Source organism: Lissotriton helveticus, chromosome 7 (genome assembly GCF_964261635.1).
Source record: "Lissotriton helveticus chromosome 7, aLisHel1.1, whole genome shotgun sequence".
Lineage (NCBI taxonomy): Eukaryota > Metazoa > Chordata > Amphibia > Caudata > Salamandridae > Lissotriton > Lissotriton helveticus.
In genome coordinates, this window is record NC_136068.1 from 164,976,507 (window position 1) to 165,000,298 (window position 23,792).

At 46.2% G+C, this 23,792-nt stretch overlaps 1 protein-coding gene across 4 annotated transcripts in view; it reads right to left on the bottom strand.

The window, feature by feature from the left end:
* The window catches only part of STAU1 (staufen double-stranded RNA binding protein 1), a 383,483-nt gene that overhangs the window by 226,013 nt on the left and 133,678 nt on the right, over positions 1-23,792 (bottom strand). For all 4 annotated transcript variants that reach the window (XM_078651853.1, XM_078651856.1, XM_078651855.1 and 1 more), the window contains 2 exons: positions 17,412-17,577; positions 1,565-1,663 (listed from right to left, as the gene is read on the bottom strand). In XM_078651853.1, the coding sequence (XP_078507979.1) occupies positions 1,565-1,663; positions 17,412-17,577 (265 nt within the window). The remainder of the gene's footprint in view (positions 1-1,564; positions 1,664-17,411; positions 17,578-23,792) is intronic.

Here is a 23,792-nt window from a genome sequence, read left to right on the forward strand (position 1 = left end):
CCTTTGTCTACACCCTCCTTTGTGCCCTCCAGCTGTTCAAACTCGTAGTTCCCATCCTCTTTTCTCTCTAGGGGAATCGCTACCCTTGGAGGTGTGGGACCCTCTGGTGCCCCCGAGCTGTTAACTGAATGCCCCGTGACCACATTTGTCAGGCTACTATTCTGTGCGATCAGCAGTGACAGTTTCGCTTCTATCAGATTAATTTTCCCAAGTATGGCCCTAGGTGTGTAGTTAACATTATTTCCAACCTAGACCACAATTCCATATCCGCCCAGAGTCTTTTCCGCCTCTCCACAATTTGGACATTGGAGGCTGACTGCGGAACCTTCTGTGTCTTTAGACCTGGTCATTTTGGGCGTACCCTTCTGCTTTGATTTACCATTGGAAATATGACGCCCCACGCTTCCCTGGTTCGTTTACTGGTGCTGTTGAAACAGCCAATGAAGTGGTGACACTGTTTGTAATACTTTTGTCTATTAAGGCCCTTTTGGAATGGGTAACCACCTCCCCACCTTCCCTTGGGATAATTTCAACGCCAGTTGGATCTACGGCCATTGCAGGCTCTCCCTCGGCCACCCCTGCCCCATGTGATAACACAGAATTTGGATCAGAGCCCCCCTCAGTCTCTTCTACATTAATCTCTGACTGGCTCAAATCATCAGATAATAACTCAATGGTTTGGGTTAACAGGCCTGCCGCCTGTGGTGATAAAGCGGCAGGGGTTGAGCCATTTGCATTGTGACCACTTTTTGGTTTAACTTGACCTAGGGGAGCCCCAGCAATGGGTGATTTAATTTGTGGCTATACTACCCATTGAAGACCGCTTTTGCGCCACAATCGAGTCCAAAGTCTCCTCTCAGCCAGCTGTATTTCGTGGACTAGTAAGGGCTCTCGATAGGAAGGCATCAAGGGTCCCCTTTACACCCACTCCCCCACCAGGGAGCCCGTTGCCTTCCGCTTACTCATCCTGCCAGATGATGAGTTTGGACAGACTAATAAGTAAATGAGAGTCCAGTACCTTAAAAACTGATTAAGTTCTGTCCCGATGGCCTCTGTGTTTCCTGGGCCTTGAGTGTCTGAAAGGGCCCTTTGGACACCTCCAGATGTTTGTTAGTGAGATGGGAGACCACTATTAATCACCTTCGCCCAGTCCTCACGTCTTCTTCCAGTGATCGGCAGTGCTTTGGGGTTCTGATGACTATATTAGAGGGGTGGCCCAGCCCGGTCCTTGACGGGCACGGAGGGGCCTGCCCTTGGCCCAGGCACGCCCACGCGCGTCCCGCACTGCGGGAGCCCTCGAGCGTTTTTGAAGCGCCTCCAGGCGCTCAGCTCTGACGCGAAGTTGGGCGCCACTAGAGGACGCTGGGAGATGTAGTCCCCGTCCTCGTCGCTTCAGTGGCAGCAAGTATGGCAGCAGGTTGGTCGCTGCAGTCCCCCCGGGACTGTTCAGGCAGGAGGAGCAGGGCAAACAAAGTAGGCTGCTATCCAAAGGTGGCGGCAAGAGTTTTACGAGGGACAGTTTACATATTGAATAAATGCAGACACAAAGCAGATTAGAACATACCTCAAAATTCACTGGCAAATTTCTTTTAAGTGCAACCTCAAAGACCTGACTTATTTCGGATTTATTGAGATTTTCATCATCTGATTCTTTCCCATTTACCTAAAAACACACAAAATGTAAATAATGTGAATTTAGAAAGTAAACAAGTGAAAGGTATACATCAACAGAGACTAACACAAACACTAAGTTAGCACTAGGTGAGAACAGCAATGTGTGCTCTCACCACATGGTGGTCTAATCACAGACGAAACAGTTTTGCATTCCAAAATATATAAATGTTGAGGATTTTTGAGGATTTCCACTTACTCCTAATGTCCTTGAATTTAATTAAAAAACATGTTTTAAAAAAACACAGAAACCCTTCTTCCTTCAACTGCTTCAAGTGGTAAACCTGTCCCTCACCTAGGACTGCAAATGCAATTTCTGGAAAAACAATTACAACAGTTTTTGCAGAACATAGGATTACATATGACATCTCTCAATAAAAAATGAATTCTCCATCATCCATCTCCACAGGAAGTAACACCACTGCATTTTGATGCATTCATCTGTAAAGAAAGTAACATCAAGTTTCTGACTAAAATCATGATCAAAATAAGTAGCGAAGCACGGGGACTTCAATTTCCATTTCCAAAAGAAGTGGCAACACTGCATTTCGATCATCCACTTTACACGAAGTAACATCTTTGTGCCTTCAGCCTTCTTCAATTAACTTCTCAGGGAATCCCAAGCCTTGGGCCAACACAAACAACAGCAATGCCCGTTCAGGCCAGAACTCCTGTTCCGCTGAAACCTCACATGGCACCCCATGCAGCCAATCCCTCACAACCTCAGAGACCTAGGTGACCCAAATACTTGCAGAGCACCTTCACCACACACATTTCCAACCTCATACACATTCTACTAACTACCACAAACCGACAAACTAGAAAATGAAAAAGTTACTTACCTTTGGTAAGGCCTAATTTGGTAGAAACTTTACTGGCCATATTTTCCTCCTTACCGTAGAATATTTCTCAGGCGTCCGACTGGATAGGAAAAATCTTGAGCAGTACCCCTGCAAGCCAGTAGGAAGCATCTGAAGACTTGTGCGATGCCTATACAGGTGACACCCCAGCACGCTGACGTCACCTTGAGACAAATTCTATGCCAGAAGAGAGGAGCCACGACAGAATGTTTTTAACCAGTGCGCAGATTCTAAGGGCCTACAAGGAACTTTTTAGGTGGAAAAGGCCACTTTGCAGAACAGAGGGGATCGGAGGATTGGTAAGAAATCCGCAACTAGCTAAGATTATCTACCAGATAAGGTGGGACCAAAGGAAAGTAACTTGTTCATCTGATAGAAACTTCTAGCGCAGGTTACTTACCTTAGAAGAGATGCAAAAGCAATATATTCCCAGAGGAGGGACTGCAAACTGTCTCCTACAAAAGAGTCCTGGAGGGCTGAATGGGCAAAGTATCAATCATGACAGACCGGACTTTCATTGCAGTAGTGTTTGGTAAAAATGTGCAAGGATGATCATGTAGCAGCCTGACCGGTGTCTAGGATAGTACCTCCACAAGTTAACGCAGTAGCAGCTTTGGGACTGGTGGAATGTGCTTCTTGGCTAATGCAGAAAAGATCTTTATGCAGAGTAAAAGCTACCTGGAGATGGCCCATTTTTTCACTGTTTTACAATGCTTTGTTCCAGTGAACACTACAAAGAGCTGATCATATACCTGTGTTCTTTTAGGGTCAAGACGGTGGAGTCTTTCTCCTTGGAGGGGTGAGGGAGAGTAAAGACAGTCGAGAACATGATGTTTGGGAAAAAGTGCAAAGGACACTTCAGAAAACGTGCCACAATGGTGACAGACACAAGGGATGATCCAGCAACCGCAAAAAAGCTGGGATGACCAAAATATGCCTCTTAATTGTTCCCAGAGCATGGCCTTGCTGGGCTAAGAACGGAACAAATATCACTTCGGACAAAAGTGAAGAAAGTGGGTCAACTTGTTGCTCAGAGCACCACGCCACAAACGTGTCCAAATGGCAGGCATGTACGGTTTTTGTTCATGGGTACATGGCTGCCAAGATAACCTCACAGACTTGGGGAGGAAGATCGAGAGACTTTTAAGGAACCTACGGATGCAGACACTATTCGTGGTCTGTGAGGCACGGACAGCTGAGTTAGTCTACCCTGGCATTTAGAGATCATTCAAATGTCCTGACGAACAAGTAACTGACCTTCGGTAACGATATATCTGTAAGAAACATTAGTTAGTGATATATTCCTTACCTTAGAATTACCCCCAGGCATCAGACTGGATCCGTAAAGTTTTCGTCAGCAGTACCCCTGCGCGTCGGTAGGCGTCGTCGTGCAGCTCCGCGTATGTCGCTGGCGTCGTAGTCGCCGAGATGGCGTTGCTGGAGCTACTTAGACGCGCCCACGCGCACTGATGTCAGTCTGTACACGACTTTCTGCGCCAGGAACGCAGAGCCATGCAAGATACTGACCACTGGTGCATTGAAACTAGGGCCCTGAAAGGGATGACCTTAACCCTAGAAATCAGTTCGCAGAACGGGGAGGATGGGTGGAGCGGTAAGAAATCTATCACTAACTAATGTTTCCTACAGATATATTGTTACCGAAGGGAAGTAACATGTTCATCTGAAAGAAACAAGTTAGTGATAGATTACTTACCTTAGAATACATATACCAGCAATACCAAACCCCGGTGGAGGGTCTGCAAACAAAGAACCAGAAAGTCACGGAGAACAGAATGGCCAAGAATCCGTCTCTCCGGACTTGATTGTCAAGCAATAATGCATAGTAAAAGTGTGCAGCGAGGCCCATGTGGCTGCCTGACAGATGTCTTGCAGGGGGACACCACGTCCCAATGCAGTAGTAGCTGCTGTCGCCCTGGTAGAATGGGGGTGCAACCCTACCGGAGGTTCCTTTTTAGCCAGAGAATAACAGGCCTTGATACACAAGACAACCTAGTGGGAGATAGTCTTCTTGTGTACAGCCCGGGCAAAGAGCTGGTCATCCACCTGGAACTGTTGTGTGCGATTCAGGTAAAATGAGAGCGCACATTTTGGGTGGCAACCAGGAAAGCAGTCTTCAAAGTCAATAAACGAAGAGGACAGTTGTGAAGCGGCTCAAAAGGAGCACACATCAAATAAGTAAGAACTAGATTCAAGTCCCACTGCGACATCACAAACGGAATAGGAGGGAAAAGGTGAGAAATGCCCTTGAGAAATCTATTTACAACAGGGGACTTGAAAAGAGAAGGCTGATCAGGGAGGCTGAGAAAGGCCGAAATTGCAGAAAGATAGCCCTTAATAGTGCCCAGAGCAGAGCACTGCTGGTCCAGAGAAAGAAGGAACAGTAGTACTTCTGAAAGAGGGGCAGAAAGGGGATCCACAGTCTTTGTTGTGCACCATGCCACAAATTTGTTCCACCTGCAATCGTATACCGATTTAGTGGAGGGACGCCTGGCTGCCAAAATGATATCACAGACTTCAGGAGGTAAGTCAAAAGAAATCAACTGTCACCGCTCAATCTCCACGAATGTAGGTGGAGACTGGGCAGGTTTGAGTGGAGGACCACCCCCTGCTGCTGCGACAGAAGATCCTCCCGAAGAGGCAGTCTGATGGGAGAATCCGTGCTTATACGGAGTAGCTAGGGATACCAAACTCTTCTAGCCCAGTCCGGGGCCACAAGAATAACCTGGGCCCGGTCGCGCCTGATCTTCTTCAGCACTCTGGGCAAATGTGGTATAGGCAGAAAGGCGTACAATAGACTGCAGTTCCACTCGTGACGAAAAGCGTCGCAAAGAGAGTGCCACCTTGGAAATTCCAACGCACAGAAGTGATGACATTGCGCGCTCTCTTCGGTGGCTAATAGATCTAACCAAGGCTCTCCCCACTGTTGAAAGAGACCTTGTGCCACCTGCAAGTAATGACTCTATTCGTGATCCATCATGTAGCCGAGTTAGTCCGCCCTGGCGTTCAAAGAACCTGCCAAGTGTTGAACCGTCAAGGAAATTCCTTGACGTTCCAGCCATGTCCAGAGACGCAGAGCCTCCTGACATAGGGTCCACGACCCCATCCCACCTTGTTTGTTGCACTACCACATAGTGGTGGTGTTTTCTGTGAACACCTGCACCACTCTCCCTTTGACAGAGGAAAGGATTGCTTTCAGTGCAAGTAGGATCGCCCGGAGCTCCAGAAGGTAGATATGGAGTCTGGACTCCGCCGGAGACCAGAGGCCTTTGATCACCGCCTCTCCCATGTGGCCGCCCCATCCCAGGAGGGACACATCAGTCACCACGGTCTGCTCCGGTTGGGGAAGGGAGAGGGATCTGCAGCTGACCCAACGCTAGTTCGTGAGCCAACACTGCAACTGTTGAGCAGTGCCCTCCGAGATCTGGTCGTACTCTGACAGGTCCCCTTGATGCTGAGCCCCCTGGAAATTCAGGTCCCACTGCAGAGCCCGCATATGCCATTTGGCATGATTGGTCAGCAGGATGCAGGAGGCCATGATGCCCAGCAGCCTCAAGGTCATCCTGACCGAAACCCAGGACAAGGGCCGAAAGATCGGAATCATAGCCCGAATGTCCTGGACTCGCTGTTTGGGAGGATAAACCCGAAACTGCGCCGTGTCCAGAACCGCTCCAACGAAAATGAGCGTCTGAGAGGGAATCAGGGGCGACTTCAGCACGTTGATGGAGAACCCCAGCAAATGCAGGAGGTCGGCCGTAGTCTGGAGGAGGGAGACAACTGCCTGGGGCAAGCCCGCCTTCAACAGCCAGCCGTCGAGATAAGAGAAGACTGAAACCCCTGATCTGCACAGATGAGCTGCGACCACCGCCATCCCTTTTGTGAACACCAGAGGGGCACTGGTAAGGCCACAAGGGAGCACGGTGAATTGAAAGTGCTCGTGGCCTACCATGAACCTCCGGTAACGCCGGTGGGCCAGGCAGCGATTGAATGTAATGGGAAACCCAATCTACCCTTGAGGGCTTGGGCAAATCAGATAAACGGGCAAAAAGCGCCTTCAAGGGATTTATTTAGAATACTCTGCAAGAATTATTGAAAAACTCGCCAGAGATATTATTCAAATGTCTTTTATCTAAGATATATTTTTGTTCCTTGCGAGGACAGAAGAACCAATGAACCAATCAAAAAACAATAAATATTCAAAACACGGGTATATTTAGAAAAAAGTTTTATCTTTTGAAATTTATCAAGGGTACTACACAGTTATACAAACAATGTAACAAGAGGAAAATAAATACAATTGTATAATCCTTCAATGTCACTATTGTAAACACTTCTTCTCATTGTACATTATTTTCCACAAGAGAGTGCAAGTGTCGATGTTTCAGTCTCTAAACATGTGTCCATAGTCATCTTCAAGACTATCAGATCATAAGTTTAATAGTTGACCCCTGAATGGTGTTTCCAAAGATTCAAGAATTATAGAATACAATTTATACGTAAATATCAAATCGATCGTTGTTCTGTAACTTTTGTTTAAAGTGAATAATCGTCAAAAGAAACAGGCAAGTTAACTCTCGTGCTTTTTGGCTGGTATAAATACATTTCCAGTCCCCACGACTTCTCCATTGAAGGAGTTTGATCTGTTAAGTTTTTTAGCGCAGCGAAAATGCAGCAGTCTGCAAACTGAGCCGGAGTCGCCGATGGACCCGGAAAGGGCGGGTAGGCCATCGGCAACTGCGTAGGGGGCAGCCTCATCCTCAGCCCCATCGCGCGACAGGCTAGGAAAAAGCGAAGAGCGACGCGCTTCTTCGACTTCTTGTGCTTCGCCTTACCTAACTCAGAGTGCGAAGACTTCGTCAAACGATGGTGATGGTAGCTCCGCAACCGGTCCCACGGCCTCCCACAGGACCTTCAACGGCGCGGAGCAGACGCTCGGGCCCCGAGCAACTTCCGAGACTGCTCCTGCTAAGTTTTCGGAGACCGGGCCCAGCATTCGCGGCACAACTCGGAGCTGTGGTCGTACCCCGGGCAGAAGATACACACACAGTGCGGGTCCGTCACAGACATCATGCGGGGACAAGACGTGCAGGATTTAAAACTGGGTATCCCTACACACCAGGAGTCCAAGACTCAAAAAAGATAAGAGTCCTAAAAAACTCAGTCAAAAATTGACTGGGGGTTCCGCCCTCTCCGGATCTGCGCTTGCTTGCGCGGAAAAAGAAAGAACTGACGTCAGCAAGCGTGGGCGGGTCTAAGTAGCTCCAGTGAAGTTATCTCGGTGACTACGACACCAGCGATGTACGAGGAGCCGCACCACGACGCCTACCGACGCGCAGGGGTACTGCTGACGAACATTTTCCAGATCCAGGTAGTTCTAAGTTAAGAAATCTATCACCAACGTGTTTCTTTCAGATGTCCTAGCCAAGTCCAGAGGCACAGAACTTCCTGGCACAGGGTCCATGGCCAACTTCACCCTACTCGTTGCAGTACCACATGGTGGTAGTGTTGAGGTGGGTGAAGACTGCCTGTGGCGAGCTGCCTCTACCAGCCAGTCATCGAGGTAGAGAAAGACTGGTAATCCTGCCCTCCCCAGATGTGCAAGAACAATCGCCATCACCCTTGTTAACACCTGAGGGGTACTGGTAAGACCACAGGGGAGCACAGCAAACTGGAAATGCCTTTGTCCCACCATCAACTGCAGGGAAAGCAGATGGTTTTGCAGAACGGGAATATGAAAATAGGTGACCTGCAGGTCCAACACTACCAAATAGTTTCCAGGGCCTTATGCAGACACTGAGCAAGTGTTAGCGTCTTGAATTTCTCCTTACTCAGGAAGACATTGAGAGGGCGCAGATCTAAGATAGGGCAGAGACCTCCATCCTTCATGGACACCAGAAAGTAGAGGGAATAGCAACCACTATCTACTACTGCTGCCGGCGCTCCCTCTGTGACACATTTGGTCAAAAGAGCCTGCAAACAGTAGAGTTGGTCATCTCTCAGACCACCTGCCGATGGTGGCATGGGCGGTGGGGTCACTAGGAGTGAAAAGGCTTAACTCTGACAATTTGGAGCACCCATTTGTCTGAAGTTGTGGCTTGCCATTGGGGACTGCATCTGACCCGGCCTCCATGATATTGCAAAGGCATACTAAAGATGTTTTGAGCCTGCAGCTACCTGGGGGTGGCCGCATCCGCAGCAACGGAAATCTTGGTAAGCATGTTAGCCATGAAGGCTCTGCTGGAAAGGACACAGTTGGTAGTTCCTACCTTAGCTATGGAAGATGCAACTTAGTGTGGCTGGCAAGGGCCCATAACAAGCCCCAACAACCCGGTGGTGACTCTACTCTCCGGGTCGCCAAATAGGGGAGTGTCATCTAAGTGCATGTCCATAGGAAATGCTTGGACATAAATACCCCAAAAAATCAGTTGACCTCAGCCAGGCATGGTGGCGGGGCCACAGATGAAGCAATGGCCCTGCCATACTGTCGGGCCCAGCCTGCATCTGATAACAAACTTGGTTGAGTCCCTATAATCGGCGATCGCCTGGTTCAAGATGGCTCAAGCCTCTCCTGAGACCATAGGAGAGCGTACGCAAGCTTCCCACACAGTGCGGCTATATCGGGCCAAGTGATATGAGGCTTTCACCAACCAGAAGGCTGGCAGAAGAGAAATCTTCCCACAGGTATCCAGCCTCTTGGAGTCCCTGTCTGGAGAAGTGGTAGAGAAAGCACCTGGATTCATTTTAGAAGTGACGGACTGCACCTCTCAGGGGTGAGGTGCTGGGTGAGGTAACCTGGTTCCCTATAAACAGGGGAGAGACGAAGTGCAATCATGTGCAAGGTGGTGCAGGGCCAGGCCCCAGCCAAAACAAAACATCAGAGTGGGCTTCACTGAAGGGCAGTAGGGCTTCTGTGTGGTAAACACCTCAGTCAAGACATTGGCTTGGCTTCCGCCATGGGTAGCTGGAAGTTAAGGAACTCAGCTGCCTCTGCACGATCATAGCAAAGGATGCCCCTTACTGCACAGCCACATTAGGCGAGACCAGGCCAGTGTGTGGTAAGGTGTCGAGGCAATTGGCATCCACCAGCTCCTCATACCAGTTATCATTTAATTGGGCAAAAGGTTCTTCATGGGGTTCAGGGTAGCTGTAAGGATCCTCATATCCACTCCAGCCAAAATCCATACAGGGCCTGTCAAGGAAAGGAGGCATGGTCTCCAACCCGGACAGTCATCATGGTCCAGTCTGCACCGGTGTCAATGTCCAGCAACATCAGTTCGGCTCCGTATCGAAGTCAGGAATGATTATGGGAATCGCACCACTGGGCTAAACACCGGTAAAGTTTGTGGATTCACAGCTGGAGTCGGCCCTGATCTGAGAACGGATCCAGAGGGCCGGACTGGTGCCGAGGGTGAACCTGCCGGCAGAGTTCCAGTAGGGGCACCTCCCAGACCCATGGAACCCAAAGGCACTTCAGAGTGGATAGACCACCCAAATATGAGGTGCATAGCTTCTTTGAGTTGGGCAGGGGTAGCTTTCGGACCAGGAAACTCAGGGAAATGCAGAGGGGACCCAGGCTTAGGCTATGTCACATGAAGTAACTGATGTACAATTAGTCAAATACAAATGAGATTCTTTTACAATACAACAAAAAAGGCCTTTTGTGCACTTAGCAGATATATTGAACTAAGACCCTTATGTAATAAACTATCTGAACACATCTTGTGAATAGAAGAATCTAGTTTGCACTAGACTAACTGTACATCAGTGACTTATCACGTATATGAAAAAAAAAACTCTTTCAAGTTCAAGCATTTATATAGCGCACTACTCACCCAGAGGGTCTCAAGGCACTGGCAACCCTATACCATGTTCCTGAGAAACAGTACAAACTTAGCTCAATGAGATGAACCTCGACACTGCTTTGAACTGTCTCTTTCACTGAATGCCAAGTGACTTTGATTCACCTTGACAGCAATCTCACACTAAAGGAACACACTGCCGAAAACAAAAAGGCGGTCTGGTAACATTTTCTCTTTTAAACAAAAGTTAAACACTTGCTCTTTTTCCAGGAAGCAACTTCAGAGGTTCTGTTCAAGCACTCTGATACTAGCTTATCTGGATGGTGGTAACGTCCATCTCCAGGGTCTCTAGGACTTCATATATGCACTCCTTAAGGACATCCTACTCACTGCAGCACATCTTAGCCTGGGCCAGAGGAAATATGACCACCTCACCCCCATCCTCCATTAACGTCCCTTGCCAACCCACAACCTCTTCAGAACCAGCTGCCACATTTACAAACCCATCGCAATCACCGCCTCCACTTATCGAGCAAAGAAGCTAAGAATCTCCTGTGGCCCTCTGCACTCCAGCATCCAGGACACTATCACTCTGGAAGCTAAGTTAAAAAAAAAAAAAGGCAGCAGGCTTTTCCATCTATATTACCAGGATCTGAAGCAGCATCCTTGTAGCCATCAGGACCGCTAAATGGAGCTGCAATTTATGAAAGAGTTGAAGACCCTCTTTAAAAAAGGCCAGATCATTCACAATGCATTAACGGTACACTTCTACTCCCAAAATTCAGCTACCACCCCTATCAATCACTGACTGCAACTTTGGATTTTACCATATACAGAGTTCTGCTGCCTTTTGGCAAGGCCCCCCCCCCCGACACAAATATCATACACATACATGACTTACCGTTTGGTAAAGAGAGGATAAGGTTCGATATTGAGTGGCATGCATAATTAACAAGGTAAATATTACTGGTTGAGGTGCTGACCCAAAAAAATAACCACCTCACTATACTTAAATGCTCTGCCAGCAAGAATGGCATGGTAACATTGTGACAAGAACATTGTCATTCCTCTCACCACCGCGAATCATTAATGGCAAGCATTGTGGCAAAATACCTGCAACTAAAACAAGTATGCCTAAGGGTTTACTAATTATTCCTCAAAGAAATTAACTAATTAACACCTTTAATGGGCTATTCTTTATGCAGGTTCCAAATCAAAAGATTCTGAGGTCCAGCACAGGTCTTTAAGTTACGCCTCCACACATGGAGCGGATGGGAACAAAGAATAAAGCAATGTATAGTACAGTAGTTTCAGTTCAATGCTCAAATACATTTTTCTTAATGAGACATTTGTTCTCTACGCAGAACTAAAATATTAAAATGTTTCCTTTTCTCTCTTTAAACGTAGGGAGGTCTTGCGCTGGATTGTTATTTAGGGCATGTACTGCGCCATGACACACAGTGAGGCCATGTTGTCTTCTTTCTGAAAGAATTGGAGTGCTGGGGACGGTGAAATGACTCTTGCAAGATCAGCATCTCTTTTAGGGCATGTAGGTCCGAAGCAGAATATGTTACATGCTAAGTTCAGCTAGGTTCAGATTTCCACTTGACCGGAGTATCTGTGCATGTTATGTGATGGCTCCTGAAACAACAGCATAACCCATGATCAGGAATTACAAGTTTAACTTCATACCAGCAAGCCTTCCATGAGTAAAGCAGCATGGACTATGCACGTTTCTATTTCCATATTCCACCTCAAGACGCAGTTTATGCCTTGAAGAACTCCCCAGTGGAAGGAAGTGCAGTGGAAGGCCTCAGGAGAGCTGCTATGGACAGCTCATGGAAATCAGTGTTGCTGAAAAAAATGCATTTCAACATCTAGGTTGTGCATGGGAAGCAAAGCCATACAGAAGCAGATGCATGTATAGATTCAATATTGTGCATGGCGAACATATTCTATTTAGTTGTGTGTTTAAATATCGAACTTTAAAAAAAAAAAAAAAAAAGACTATATACTGCATTATTATTTGCTCCCACGAGTCACTTCGCTGACTGACTGAAGTACTTATAAAGCGCTCGAATGCCGCGGCGTCTTGGCGCTATAATGACTAAAGAGAGCGGTGAGAGCCGATCTTAATGCGAAGAAAAAAGCCAGGTTTTCAGTGCCTTTCTAAAACATAATTTAGACTTTTGTGAGCGCAGTGCAGGGGGCAGAGAGTTCCATAGTCTGGAAGCTTGATAGGAAAAAGACCTGCCACCCCATCGCATTCTTCTTATTTTTGGCTGGCAAATTAAATCATGATTGGCTGATCTTAGCGTACGCGACGGCACATATCGAGGGAGAAGTTTGGGAAAGTCGTCAGGTCCCATACCGTGCAAGGATTTGTGGACCAGACAGAGGGCCTTAAACTGTATTCTGCACATGACTGGAAGCCAGTGAAGTTCCTTGATGGCTTTGGACGTTGGGTGGCGGTAGGGTAAGTTCAACAGAACCCTGGCTGCGGCATTTTGAATTGCCTGCAGTTTGTTCAGTTGTTTTTCTCTTGTGCCCAAGTAGAGTGAGTTGCAATAATCCACTCAGGACATTACCAGGGCACCCATTACAGTTTTTTTAACGTTGGAGGGATGCAAGGTAAAACTTTCCTAAGGCCCTTGATGGTATAGAAGCAGGTGGAAGTTACCTGGTTTATCTGCGCTTTGCAGGAAAGCTCTTTATCAACCAGGAAGCCAAGATTCCTAACATTTTCTGCAGGGCTAGGAAAAGAGCCCGCCTCCGGGTGCCACCAGAGGTTGTTCCAGACCGATGGTTTCTGACCGAACTCGATTATCTCGGTCTTGTCCGTATTTAATTTTAGAAAGTTACAGCTCATCCAGTTTTTTACACTGAGAAGACAGTTCTTAAAACACTCTGCAGTGGCTTCAATAGACTGGGATACTAACACTACAATTTGAGTGTCGTCAGCGTACGACACTAATTGCAAGCCGTGAGATTGAATTAAGGCAGCTAGGGGGGTAACATATAGGTTGAACAAAGTGGGTGATAGCGCCGAGCCCTGAGGGACCCCACCTGGGAGGGAGAATTCGTCAGATTTAAAGCCTTCCCAGTGCACTTGTTGAATTCGGGAGTCCAGAAAAGATGTTAAAAGAGTTAGAGCAGTACCAGCGAAACCAAGAGTTCTTAATCTGTTTAGCAGAATCGAATGGTTCACGGTGTCGAACGCCGCTGTAAGGTCTAATAAGATCAGGGCCGTTCTGCCACCCTCGTCCATTGTCCTTTGAATGTTTTCGGTTGCCATGATCAAGGCAGACTGTTGAGTGGGAGGGGCGGAAGCCATGCTGAGAGGGGTCTAGGAGCTTGTTGTGGTCAACATACCGCATTATTTCTTGGTTTGTGGCTTTTTCCAGTATCTTGGCTGGCAAGGGTAGGCAGGATATTGGCCGGTAGTGCTTAAGTTCGGTAGGATCCAACGAATCCTTCCTAAGGATACGTCGAATGCAGGCTTTCTTTCAGCTACTACGGAAATCACCAGAGGTGTAATGTTGTTTATCAAGGGGGTCAGGACAGCTGCCACTGTCTGTGGAATCATGTGCAATATTCGTGGCGGGCAGGGATCCAATGGGGACCCTGACTTCATCTGTGTGATTAGATCTGCCACCTGTGACTTTTCTAATAGGGGGAAACAGGAATAGCTGGAACCAGTCAGGGGGGCAATATCATTATTTTCACTAAGTGTAATTGGTGCAGATGAACTAAGATAATCGTAAACTGTCTGAACCTTTTGTTGGAAGAAGGTCGCAATGTTAGTCACAAAGTTCTGGTCGGGGCTAAAGATAGTGTCGCGGGGGCTCTTAGTCAAATGAGTGACAGTTTTAAATAGTTCTCTAGCAGTGTTAGAAGCTGCCTGAATTTTATTTGTAAAATAGGCTGATTTGGCCTGAACTATTGCGGTCTTATATTCCTGCAGGGCTTTGATGTATACTAATTTGTTTTGAACACTGTAATCCGAACGCCACGACCGCTCAAGTCGTCGGCATTTTTGTTTTATGTGTTTCACCTCTGTGGAATACCACGGCGCAGTTGCAAATCGCCTTCTGGCTTTTTTTATTTCTACAGGAGCCAGCTGATCGACTGCTTGCCTGATCCAATTTTGAAATTTCATCGCTCCCATGTTAGTGTTACCGGTTTCGAGAACAGGGGGATCCTTTGCAAGTGAGTCAGCCAAAAGGGCGGGTTCAAGCTTGTTCCAAGGGCATGTTTTTTCAGGAAGTATGAGGCCTCTTCGATGATTTGGTAGGTTAGTCAGAGGCATATTAAAAAAAGATAGCACTATGGTCAGACCAGGGAACTGCTTCAGTCGAGATAGCTTTAATATGGTAATTGTTTGTGAAGATGCCATCAAGGGTATGTCCTGCAATATGAGTGGGGTTTGAGACTAGCTGAGTCATACCGAAGCTAAGAAGATTGTCAATTAGAGTGATCGAGTCAGAGTCATTGTTTGCTTCTAAATGAAAATTAAAATCACCCAAGATGGTATATGTGGTGGAATCAGATGTAGATTCTAGAAAAGTGTGTAGTGCTCTGATAAACGGTGCTCTCAAACCAGGGGGGGGGCGGTACATAAGCAGGCCTGCAAATATTAGGCAATTATGGTCTTTAATTTTAAAGCTCATGGCTTCCGCTTCTAGACCGTGTTCGGGTAGTGAAAATACTTTTAAATGGGATTTATAAATAATCCCAAAACCACCACCCACTGCTCCTAGTCTATTTACAAATTCTACACGGTATCCTTCAGGAACTGCGTCATTCCAGTCCGGTCCTGAAGCATCAGATGCCCAAGTTTCTGTTAGAAACATTAGATCAACAGCATGGTCTGTGATCAGAGCTGAAATTTCATGTTTGTGTTTGACCATGGATCTCGTGTTCAACAATATGCACTTCAAAAATCTTTTTCCACACACCGGGCGGCTTGATTCACCCTTGTGGTTATTATTGGTCAGCAGATGAGTGTTAGTGGTAGGGCATTTGCTCATGGCAGGTCGTGTGGTTTATGGGGTTGGAGAGGAGAATTCTTGAGTATTTGCAGGCCACAGGAGGCGCAGCTAAATGATGGAGAGAGACCTACTGTATTTGCTCTGTGCATAGATTCACAAGGGCATTGGTTCAGCTCGAGCAACTGTGTGCTTGAGTATTGAAGATTTTGAATTTTTTGAAAATGCCATAATTTCCGGTGCTAGGCGTGGAACTGGCGCGGACGGGCGCAGACGGACTTGGCTTTGGCGCGTCTTCGGCGCGCCGCCGGCGCGCCCGCTGCGCTCCCTGTGAGGGGGGGCCATTTTATAGTTGTGGGTGAGGGAGGGGCCGAGCACTGGACCGCTCGTAAAATTCACCCCCAAGATGGCGGACGGCAAAGCCCGTCACACCCCTGGCAGCGTCTACTCAGCTGCAATGGGGCTAAAATGCCTAATCAGGTAAGCGAAAGTGCTCGAGAATGGCAAGTGGTTCCTAGCAGTCAGGAAGTATTAAAAACACACTAGGTGTCAGAAACGAAATTCAGTGCAGTGAGTTAAAAATCGGTGATTCTCACATTCACAACAAAGCAGAACACCAGTCCCGGCTTTTCGCCTCAGGACCGTCAACACACAGCGCTCGTAGTCAGCAGTGCGGGTAGAAATGAGGGATTTTGTAGTTGTGGGTGAGGGAGGTGCCGAGCACTGGACCGCTCGTAAAATTCACCCCCAAGATGGCGGACGCCAAAGCCCGTCACACCCCTGGCAGCCACTACTCAGCTGCAATGGGGCTAAAATGCCTAATCAGGCAAGCGAAAGTTCGAGAATGGCAAGTGGTTCCTAGCAGTCAGGAAGTATTAAAACACACTAGGTGTCCGAAACGAAATTAAATGCAGTGCAGTGATAGTTAAAAATCGGCGATTCTCACATTCACAACAAAGCAGAACACCAGTCCCGGCTTTTCGCCTCAGGACCGTCAACTCGCTGCAAGAGTAAATATCAAACTGTCTTACTGAAAGGACTACTTGGACTCCAAAAGCACAGGCAAAGCCAATTGGTCTAATCTATTTATCAAACTGTAAAATAAGCAAAAAAAAGTTTTTTAAAAAGGTGCAATAAGCCTACGAGTGCCCATACATGAGCCAGTGAAATGAGAAGCCATTTTTTGATGGACAGCACTTGGAATGTCAAATAAAAAAATGTATTTAAATTTGCTCTGCGAAGGCGCTTCTTGCAATGCAGAGTAACTTGGCAGCAAATGGCAGCTGCCATGCCTTCCAAAAAATTTTAATGAAATGACTGCGAAGGGAGGGGGACAAATAAAGGAAAAGGTGGGGAAGGAGTGGGAGCAAGGGGGCAAAAGAGGCACTGGAGGTTGTTCCCAGGGGAAAGAAAGGTAAAGGCAGGGAAAGCAATAGGCAAGCTGGGAGATGTGGGGGCAAAGGTAACATGGAATGCACACAGGGGCTGTTTGGGTTAAAGCTGACAAGGTAGAGCTAGAAAATATGTGCAAACTCAGAGGGCAAGAAAAAACACTTCCCTGAACCTGAGTAGAAGAATACAAGTCATCCAATAAAAACAATAGTACAGAACCAATGCACCAGGGTAGAGTGAAACATAACAAGTAGAAGGAAAGCCACTGAGTAAGAAGCAAGCACATGAAAAGTGACAAGCAAGCCAACGGAAAGGAGTGGGTTGGTTCTAAGCTTACTAAACTTTTTGGGTAAGGTCCAGAGAGGAGGTATTTCGCAAGCTGACAGCTAGGCGAGACCTTACAAATTAATTAAAGGCCCTAGAGAGGAGATCATTTACTTTAAAGTTGAACTGGGAGCTCAGAAATCTTTAATTTGGAGCTTGTATGAAGAGCTGGTCGTGACAAAAATTTATAAGTAAATAATTTTGTTATTGGACAAAATCTGTTCCTTTTGTCGAAAGGTTTAGATTTTGCTTGACTAACACATTACACAGAGTGTGGACTCAGAACCTTTTTTTTCTTTTTTAAAGGATATTTAGAAATTGAAAGCCAAGATGCCTGTGAGTGATGGGTCAGCCCTTACCTCTGGTTTGTCAGGCATGGGCTCATTCTGCAAGAGTTTCAGGGCTTTAGCAGCTGCATCATGCTTGGCAGCCTGTCTTGTCCTTCCTTTCCCATGAAACTGCTGGCCTCCAATAGATAGTTCGACTTGATAAAGCATAGGTCCAACAGGAAATGGGTAAAAGTACCTTAAAAATTAAACTTGTAATTAGAATCAATGAATAATGAAAAAGCACGTCTCCAGATTTACAACAGGAAAGGGACAGCAACCACAAAACATCAACTTTTCTACGGGAGGAATAGTCCAGAAATACAATTAAAACAAACAAGTCCTGCAAGCTCAGACAACACCATTAGAGAACATAAAGCTGCAATAGAGAAGTATCAGTGAAATGGTTAGACTCGGGTTTCTTCAGTTGCAGCCTTTGTTAAAATTAAAGTTTAAAAATCGCTGGCTTGCATTTTACATATCGTATTTACATATGTGCAAGAGGGACAACGGAACAGGATCCTGCTTGGCATTTTATTTCTGATTGAGGAGAGCACGAGAGAGAGAACCGCTAAAAGGCAGTAGCCAAGCATTTCCACAGCAGCGACTCTTGCTTTGGGTGTCCTGTACCTCTGCTTTTTCCACAGTCTTGGGAGGTCCGCAACTGCAGGACTGGCATCAGATCATTTCTAGCCCAGCGTTATTTTGGGAGCCAAGCTCATGTACAACATGCGCTAAACCACCTATACATGAGCTCTGGCTGCCATATCATAGCCCCTTTCTCTCCTTTTAACCCTTTCGCTGCTAAGCCTCCCCTGTGCTAAGCCTTTTTTTTTGGTTATTTGGGTCAGTTCGAGCTTAGGCCTGTAACTTTTTGGCCACATAATGTAGTCACGCCACATTTGCGTTCTTTTCTTCCAACATCATGAGATTTTAAAGGTACCCAGGGTGTGGATGCCCCTGGAGGGGACCAGAAATTAGTCAAAGTATAGCTCAATTTTGTTTTTTGGGAGAAAAATGGGGGAAAAGTGCTGCAGAAGAAAGTCTGGAAAAGGTATCAACAAAGGGTTTGTGCTGCTAAAATCACCATCTTCCCAACTTTCAGAGACAGGCAGACTTTTGTCAGAAAACCAAAATGTTCTACACAGTTTTGCCATTTTACTGGGACATAACCTATTTTTGCTACTTTCTGTACTTTCAACCTCCTTCCAGTTAGTTGTAGAAATGGGTGTGAAAGCAATAATAGATCCCGTAAAGCTACACAATTCTGAATTCAGCAAGGGGTCATTTGTGTAGATCCTTCAAGTTTTTTTATAGAAACTAGCAGTTGATAATGAGAAATATTGAAAATGAGTTGATAAAAAAACAGCCATTTGTGCCAACGTTTTCACCTGTAACTTCTTTTAAGTATGACAGATTTTTTAAAGCAATATACCGTTACATCCACTGGACCCTTATAGTTGCAATGGTTTTTCATTGTGTATATAGCAATTCATTTGGTAAGATAAAGAGTGAAAAATAGTTATCAATGACACCTAGGTGTTTCCAAAAAGGGAACAAAACATAGAATTTAGAAGCAGTAGTTATTTGCACATCTCGCATATTGTGGGTACCCATACTAGCATGTGGATTCTATGACATTTTTCAAAGTGACTTCTTTTTTACACATGGTCTTACTTCTGGAAGGCAGAAATGCATTGACAGTAGATAGGTAATAACAGTTATTCTACAATCATGTGTTCCCCCAAGTCTCTCGATAAAAATGGTACCTCACTTGTGTGGGCAGGCCTAGTGCCTGCAACAGGAAACGTCCCAAAACGCAACATGGACATATCAAATTTTTCTAGTGAAAACTGACTCTTTTTCGCAATGTGCATAGCTGTGGATTTTGGACCCTAGCACAGCTGGCACTTGGAGAAACATAGAAAACCTATACATTTTTTTAAAACTAGACACCTGATAGTGAAGGCTATCGGGAGGCACATTCAGCCTTCACTCGGTTGCCTTATCAGCCTGCCTGTACACACAGATGAGGATAACAAACGCTGCTATTATACCGAACTTTGGTTTTATGGTTCAGACAAATGATGGGGGCAGGAACCATCTTTGAAACTTGAATTAGGCTCTTTACTTCGGTTTTAAGATTAGTTTAATTAGGCAAAGGGATGAAGGTGGGATTATAAATATTGATTCAAAGAAAGCTTTATAATTTTACCAGTATTTTACAATATTATTTGTTATACAAATTTTAAGTAAACGTCATGGACTCTATATTGCTGATTTTAATAATAGTTTATATTCACACAGTATGCACTTGGATAGAATTTTGCTTGCAATTCTGGGGCTGTATTGTAATAAGGGCACACGTTTCCGGTTTGCCTGTTGGCGCACCGGTTTAAAGGTGCGCCTTGGAGCAAAGTTTGCCCTGTTATGTTGAATGTGCTGCCCTCAGGGAAGCTATGAACTCGAGCTGCCCTGGCAGCAGCACATTCAAGTTAAATAGGGAGCGGCAGCTTTAAAGACACTCCGTGTTTTATAGTGCAGGAGGTAGCCCACCTGCACTTTCAAGAGGGTTTAGAGAACCCCGTGCAGGTGGGTGCAGAGAGTGACTGCACCTGCCTGCAAGGGATTGTCTGGAGGGGGGGGGGGGGATTCTGGGACCCCCTTTCAATCTCCAAGAGGACTGCCCTAGTTTTTATTTATTTATGCGTTTTTATATAGCGCGGACTTTACCCGAAGGCGTCAGAGCGCTTCACAATAAGAATAATGATACATGAGGAGGAAATTACAAGTCAGCATGTTACAAAAGCAAACATTAAGTTACATGAGGCAAAAGTGACAGTTGTGAGCAAACAAAATACATGAGGTAGCAATACAGGAGGAAAAAGTGACGTGTGCATGTTACAAGGGAAAACAAAGTACAATTTGAGGTATAATACGGCAATATATGGCAGACACTCAAGCTGCAGTGACAGCGTGCCACCTTTTTGTGGTGCACTTTCAGTGGAATCCTAACAGCTTATTTGCCTTGGTGCCTGCCTCCATAATACAATGTGACAGCAGAGGCAAAGAGATTCCCTGTTTTGTTTCACAGGGTTGATTGCAACTTTAAAAAAATGTAATTCTCTTTATTAAATCATGTTCATCACCAAGAGTTTACAGATTGCAATCTTAAACACGTCGCTCAAACAGTGATCAGTGAGTTTTTGGGAAGTTGCAGTCCAAATGGCTTTCTGTCTCGGTTTGGCACATTGACAAAAGTCTTTAGTGCCAGAGAGTCCTGAAAGCCTGCTCCTGGGCCGTGTTCTGGATAAGTCCAGAATACCTATTATGATCGAAAGCACATTTTTACAGCTCAAATTCCTTCTGATTTTATTTCAATACATTGCTTCATAAAAAACATACCTTATTAGACTGGAAAACCACGTGTCTTCCTCCTGCGCTTACGCTATTTCACCAAGCACCTGAACACTATCCATGAAAAAAATAAAAACGTAAAGTCTGTGTACAGCTTTAGCTGACGCGAACTTGCAGAGCTTCATGGTTGCTTTACAGGTTTTAATTCAAGGCGTTCTCAAAAATGGGGCAAATCACTTCTTGTGTTGCCCAAAACAACTGAGCAAATTATTATTATTTTTTTTAACTTATATCACAGCATATGCTACACTTTTACAAAACTTACAAAGAGGTGAAAGATATGATCCTCCCCACTGGAAGAAATTCATAGCACACTATAATAAGAAGTGAGTTTTCTTTAGTAGCTGTGGGAAGATGGCTCTGTATATGGTATGCCAACTAGGTGTCATACTGTGCACAGAGCCCAGAGACTCCCCAAATGTGCATAGGCCTAACAAAAAGGAGTGCAAGACATTTATTGCACAACACGGAACCAATAAGGGACACACGACTCAAAAAGGAGATCCACACACATTTTTATAAAAATAGGCTTGTTTGAGTTTTATTTTAAGACCAAGATCTTCACCATAAGGTAACTACGTTTTGCAGGAAGAATACTTAAGACTTTAAAAAGTGCAATTTTCAAAGAGTTAAATGTCATCCTATAAAGGAAAACAATAATGCAGTTATGCAGGTAAGTATCTGACTTACAGTTCTAGTCTTCGGGACCAAAGGTTAGCAAGGGACAAGGATTAGGGGAGTACCAAAACTGCACCACCTTCAGCACAGGAGCTGCCGGGTGCAGAGGTCAAAAGCCACACTGCTTGCAAGCAGGTAAATCGGTTGCAGGGGCCAAGCTTTGGGTGTTAGAGCAAGCACAGGTGGACCCCACAAAGCCGCCCCATACGTACACCACCAGCGGCACAGGGGCAGCCAGATGCAGGGCACCAATGCAGCATGTCAATGCTTTTGAATAGAGAACTTGCTTTCAACAAATTTGCTTCAGGCGTCTCGCTGAAGACTGCAGCAGGGAGACCAGCGACGGCAGAGGTTAGCAGAGATGTAGGCGGTCAAGGCGCATAGTCTGTTCAGCTCACTACGGTCCTGGGGCCTCAGATGCAGGGGTGCCTTTAGACATTTGATTCTTCTTACCAGAGCCGGTCGCAGTCAGGGGGTGCTTCTGGATTCAGGCTGCAGGGGTCATTGTGGAGTCCAGAAAGGGCCAGCCAACACTAGACCGGAGGTCAGGATCACTGGGAAACCTGTTCTGGATTGGTGGGCTACCTGGACACAGGCTGGAGGCGTTGGGTGCAAAGTGGGCCGGACTTGCAGTTTCGGCGGGCATCAGAGTCCTCTGTGTAGGTTTCTTGGGGACAGAGCCCAGGGTCCTTGGGAGTTTCTGGACTTCTTCGAAGAGTAGGCAGTCTTCCTTGGGTTCTAGAAGTCACTGGCTGCAGGACAGACGTCCTCTTCTTTGCAGGGTCTTTGAAGCTGGAGACAGGCCAATAGGGATGGGGCCAAGTCTTCGTAGTCATTCTTCTTAGGTGGGCAGATACTAGTTTCCAGGTCTGGGGGAAACACGACACCTAAAAACTAAATTTAGAGGGTTTTTAGAGGAGTACCAGGTAGGGCTAATGGGCACCTTACCTGAGGTGACTACACCCTCAATTATGCCACCCTCCTGTGGGAGGGGGCATAGTCCTAGCCCTGATTGGAAGGGTCTCCCCAACTTCAAGATGGCGGGGGCTGAAATATGTGCATCACCTAGCCTACCTCACCTTAGGGTTGGAGGTGCACAGAGGTTTGCACACCTCCTATTCTTCTAAGTTTTCTCGATCAAAGTGGGGGTGTTAAACCGAGGGCTGCCATTTGCTGCTAGCAGCAGAGGCTGGGGGTCGCATTACAAAGGTGGCAGGCCATTGAAGCTTTCCACTGTGTCCATCCTGGAGGAGGCGTTGTGACATCTCTGCCCAGGATGTGCATTGTTTCTGGTCCAAGATGGCAGAGGATCTTGCCTAGGGGTCCAGAAACATGTCTGGTAGTGGCAGGCTGCCTACATCCAGTCTGTGACTGCACCAGGGTTGGTAGATTTTCAAGGGCACCTCTGAGGTGCCCTCCGAGTACATGGTTCAATATATCCCATACTGGGATTAGTGTTTGTTTACTGAGAGGAGTAGTTTGGTACCAAGCACTCATGGTGCTTGGGGAACTAGTTGTTGGGTTTCCAGCCCATGTACTTTCTATGGCTTCCCTGGCACTTACAATATCGAAGAATGGACTTAAATATTGTAGGGGCATACCTGCTCATGCAGGTACGCTCACACCGGGGGTACAGTGCACCCTGCCTTAAGGCTGTGAGACCTGCTAGACCAGTGGCTTACCTATAACTGAGGCAGTGCTAGTTGGCATGGCACACAGGAAGTGTTCCATGTCGACTTTGTCGTTTTGTCTGCACCAGGCCATGTTGAGGGGCCCCTAGTGGACCGTCTTCAGTCTCAATGCCCTAGGTGCCATTTACTAGGAAGTTACAGGGGTCTGAAAGGGCCAATTGTGGAATAGTTTCAGCGAAGAAGCACCAGCAAGGGGAACCTGGTCGGCATGGACCCTGTGCACTACAATCAAAACCACATCAATTTCCAAGTAAAAGGCAGGGGCTAACTATGTCAAAAGGGGCAATCTGTCACAGTAGCCAATTCATTTAGAAAAGGATCCCACTCTCAAAAGATTTTAAAGACTAACATTTGGTATAGGAGGGTTTCACTTTCATAGAAACTTTTACTTTAAATAACCACACTTCTAGCAATCAAACAGCATTGGGACAAAACAGCTGAATAACCAATATTGCAATATTGATGTACAAAAACCAGGCTAAAATCATCTATTTAGTACCAATGACTTCAATTGGGCCTGTACTGTAGGGGCCATGTTTTGAGGACCATAACTCAAGCGAATAATGCAGAAGTACAATTGCAGCCTTGTACTGGATAATGCTACAGACCTATATACACACAGTGACTG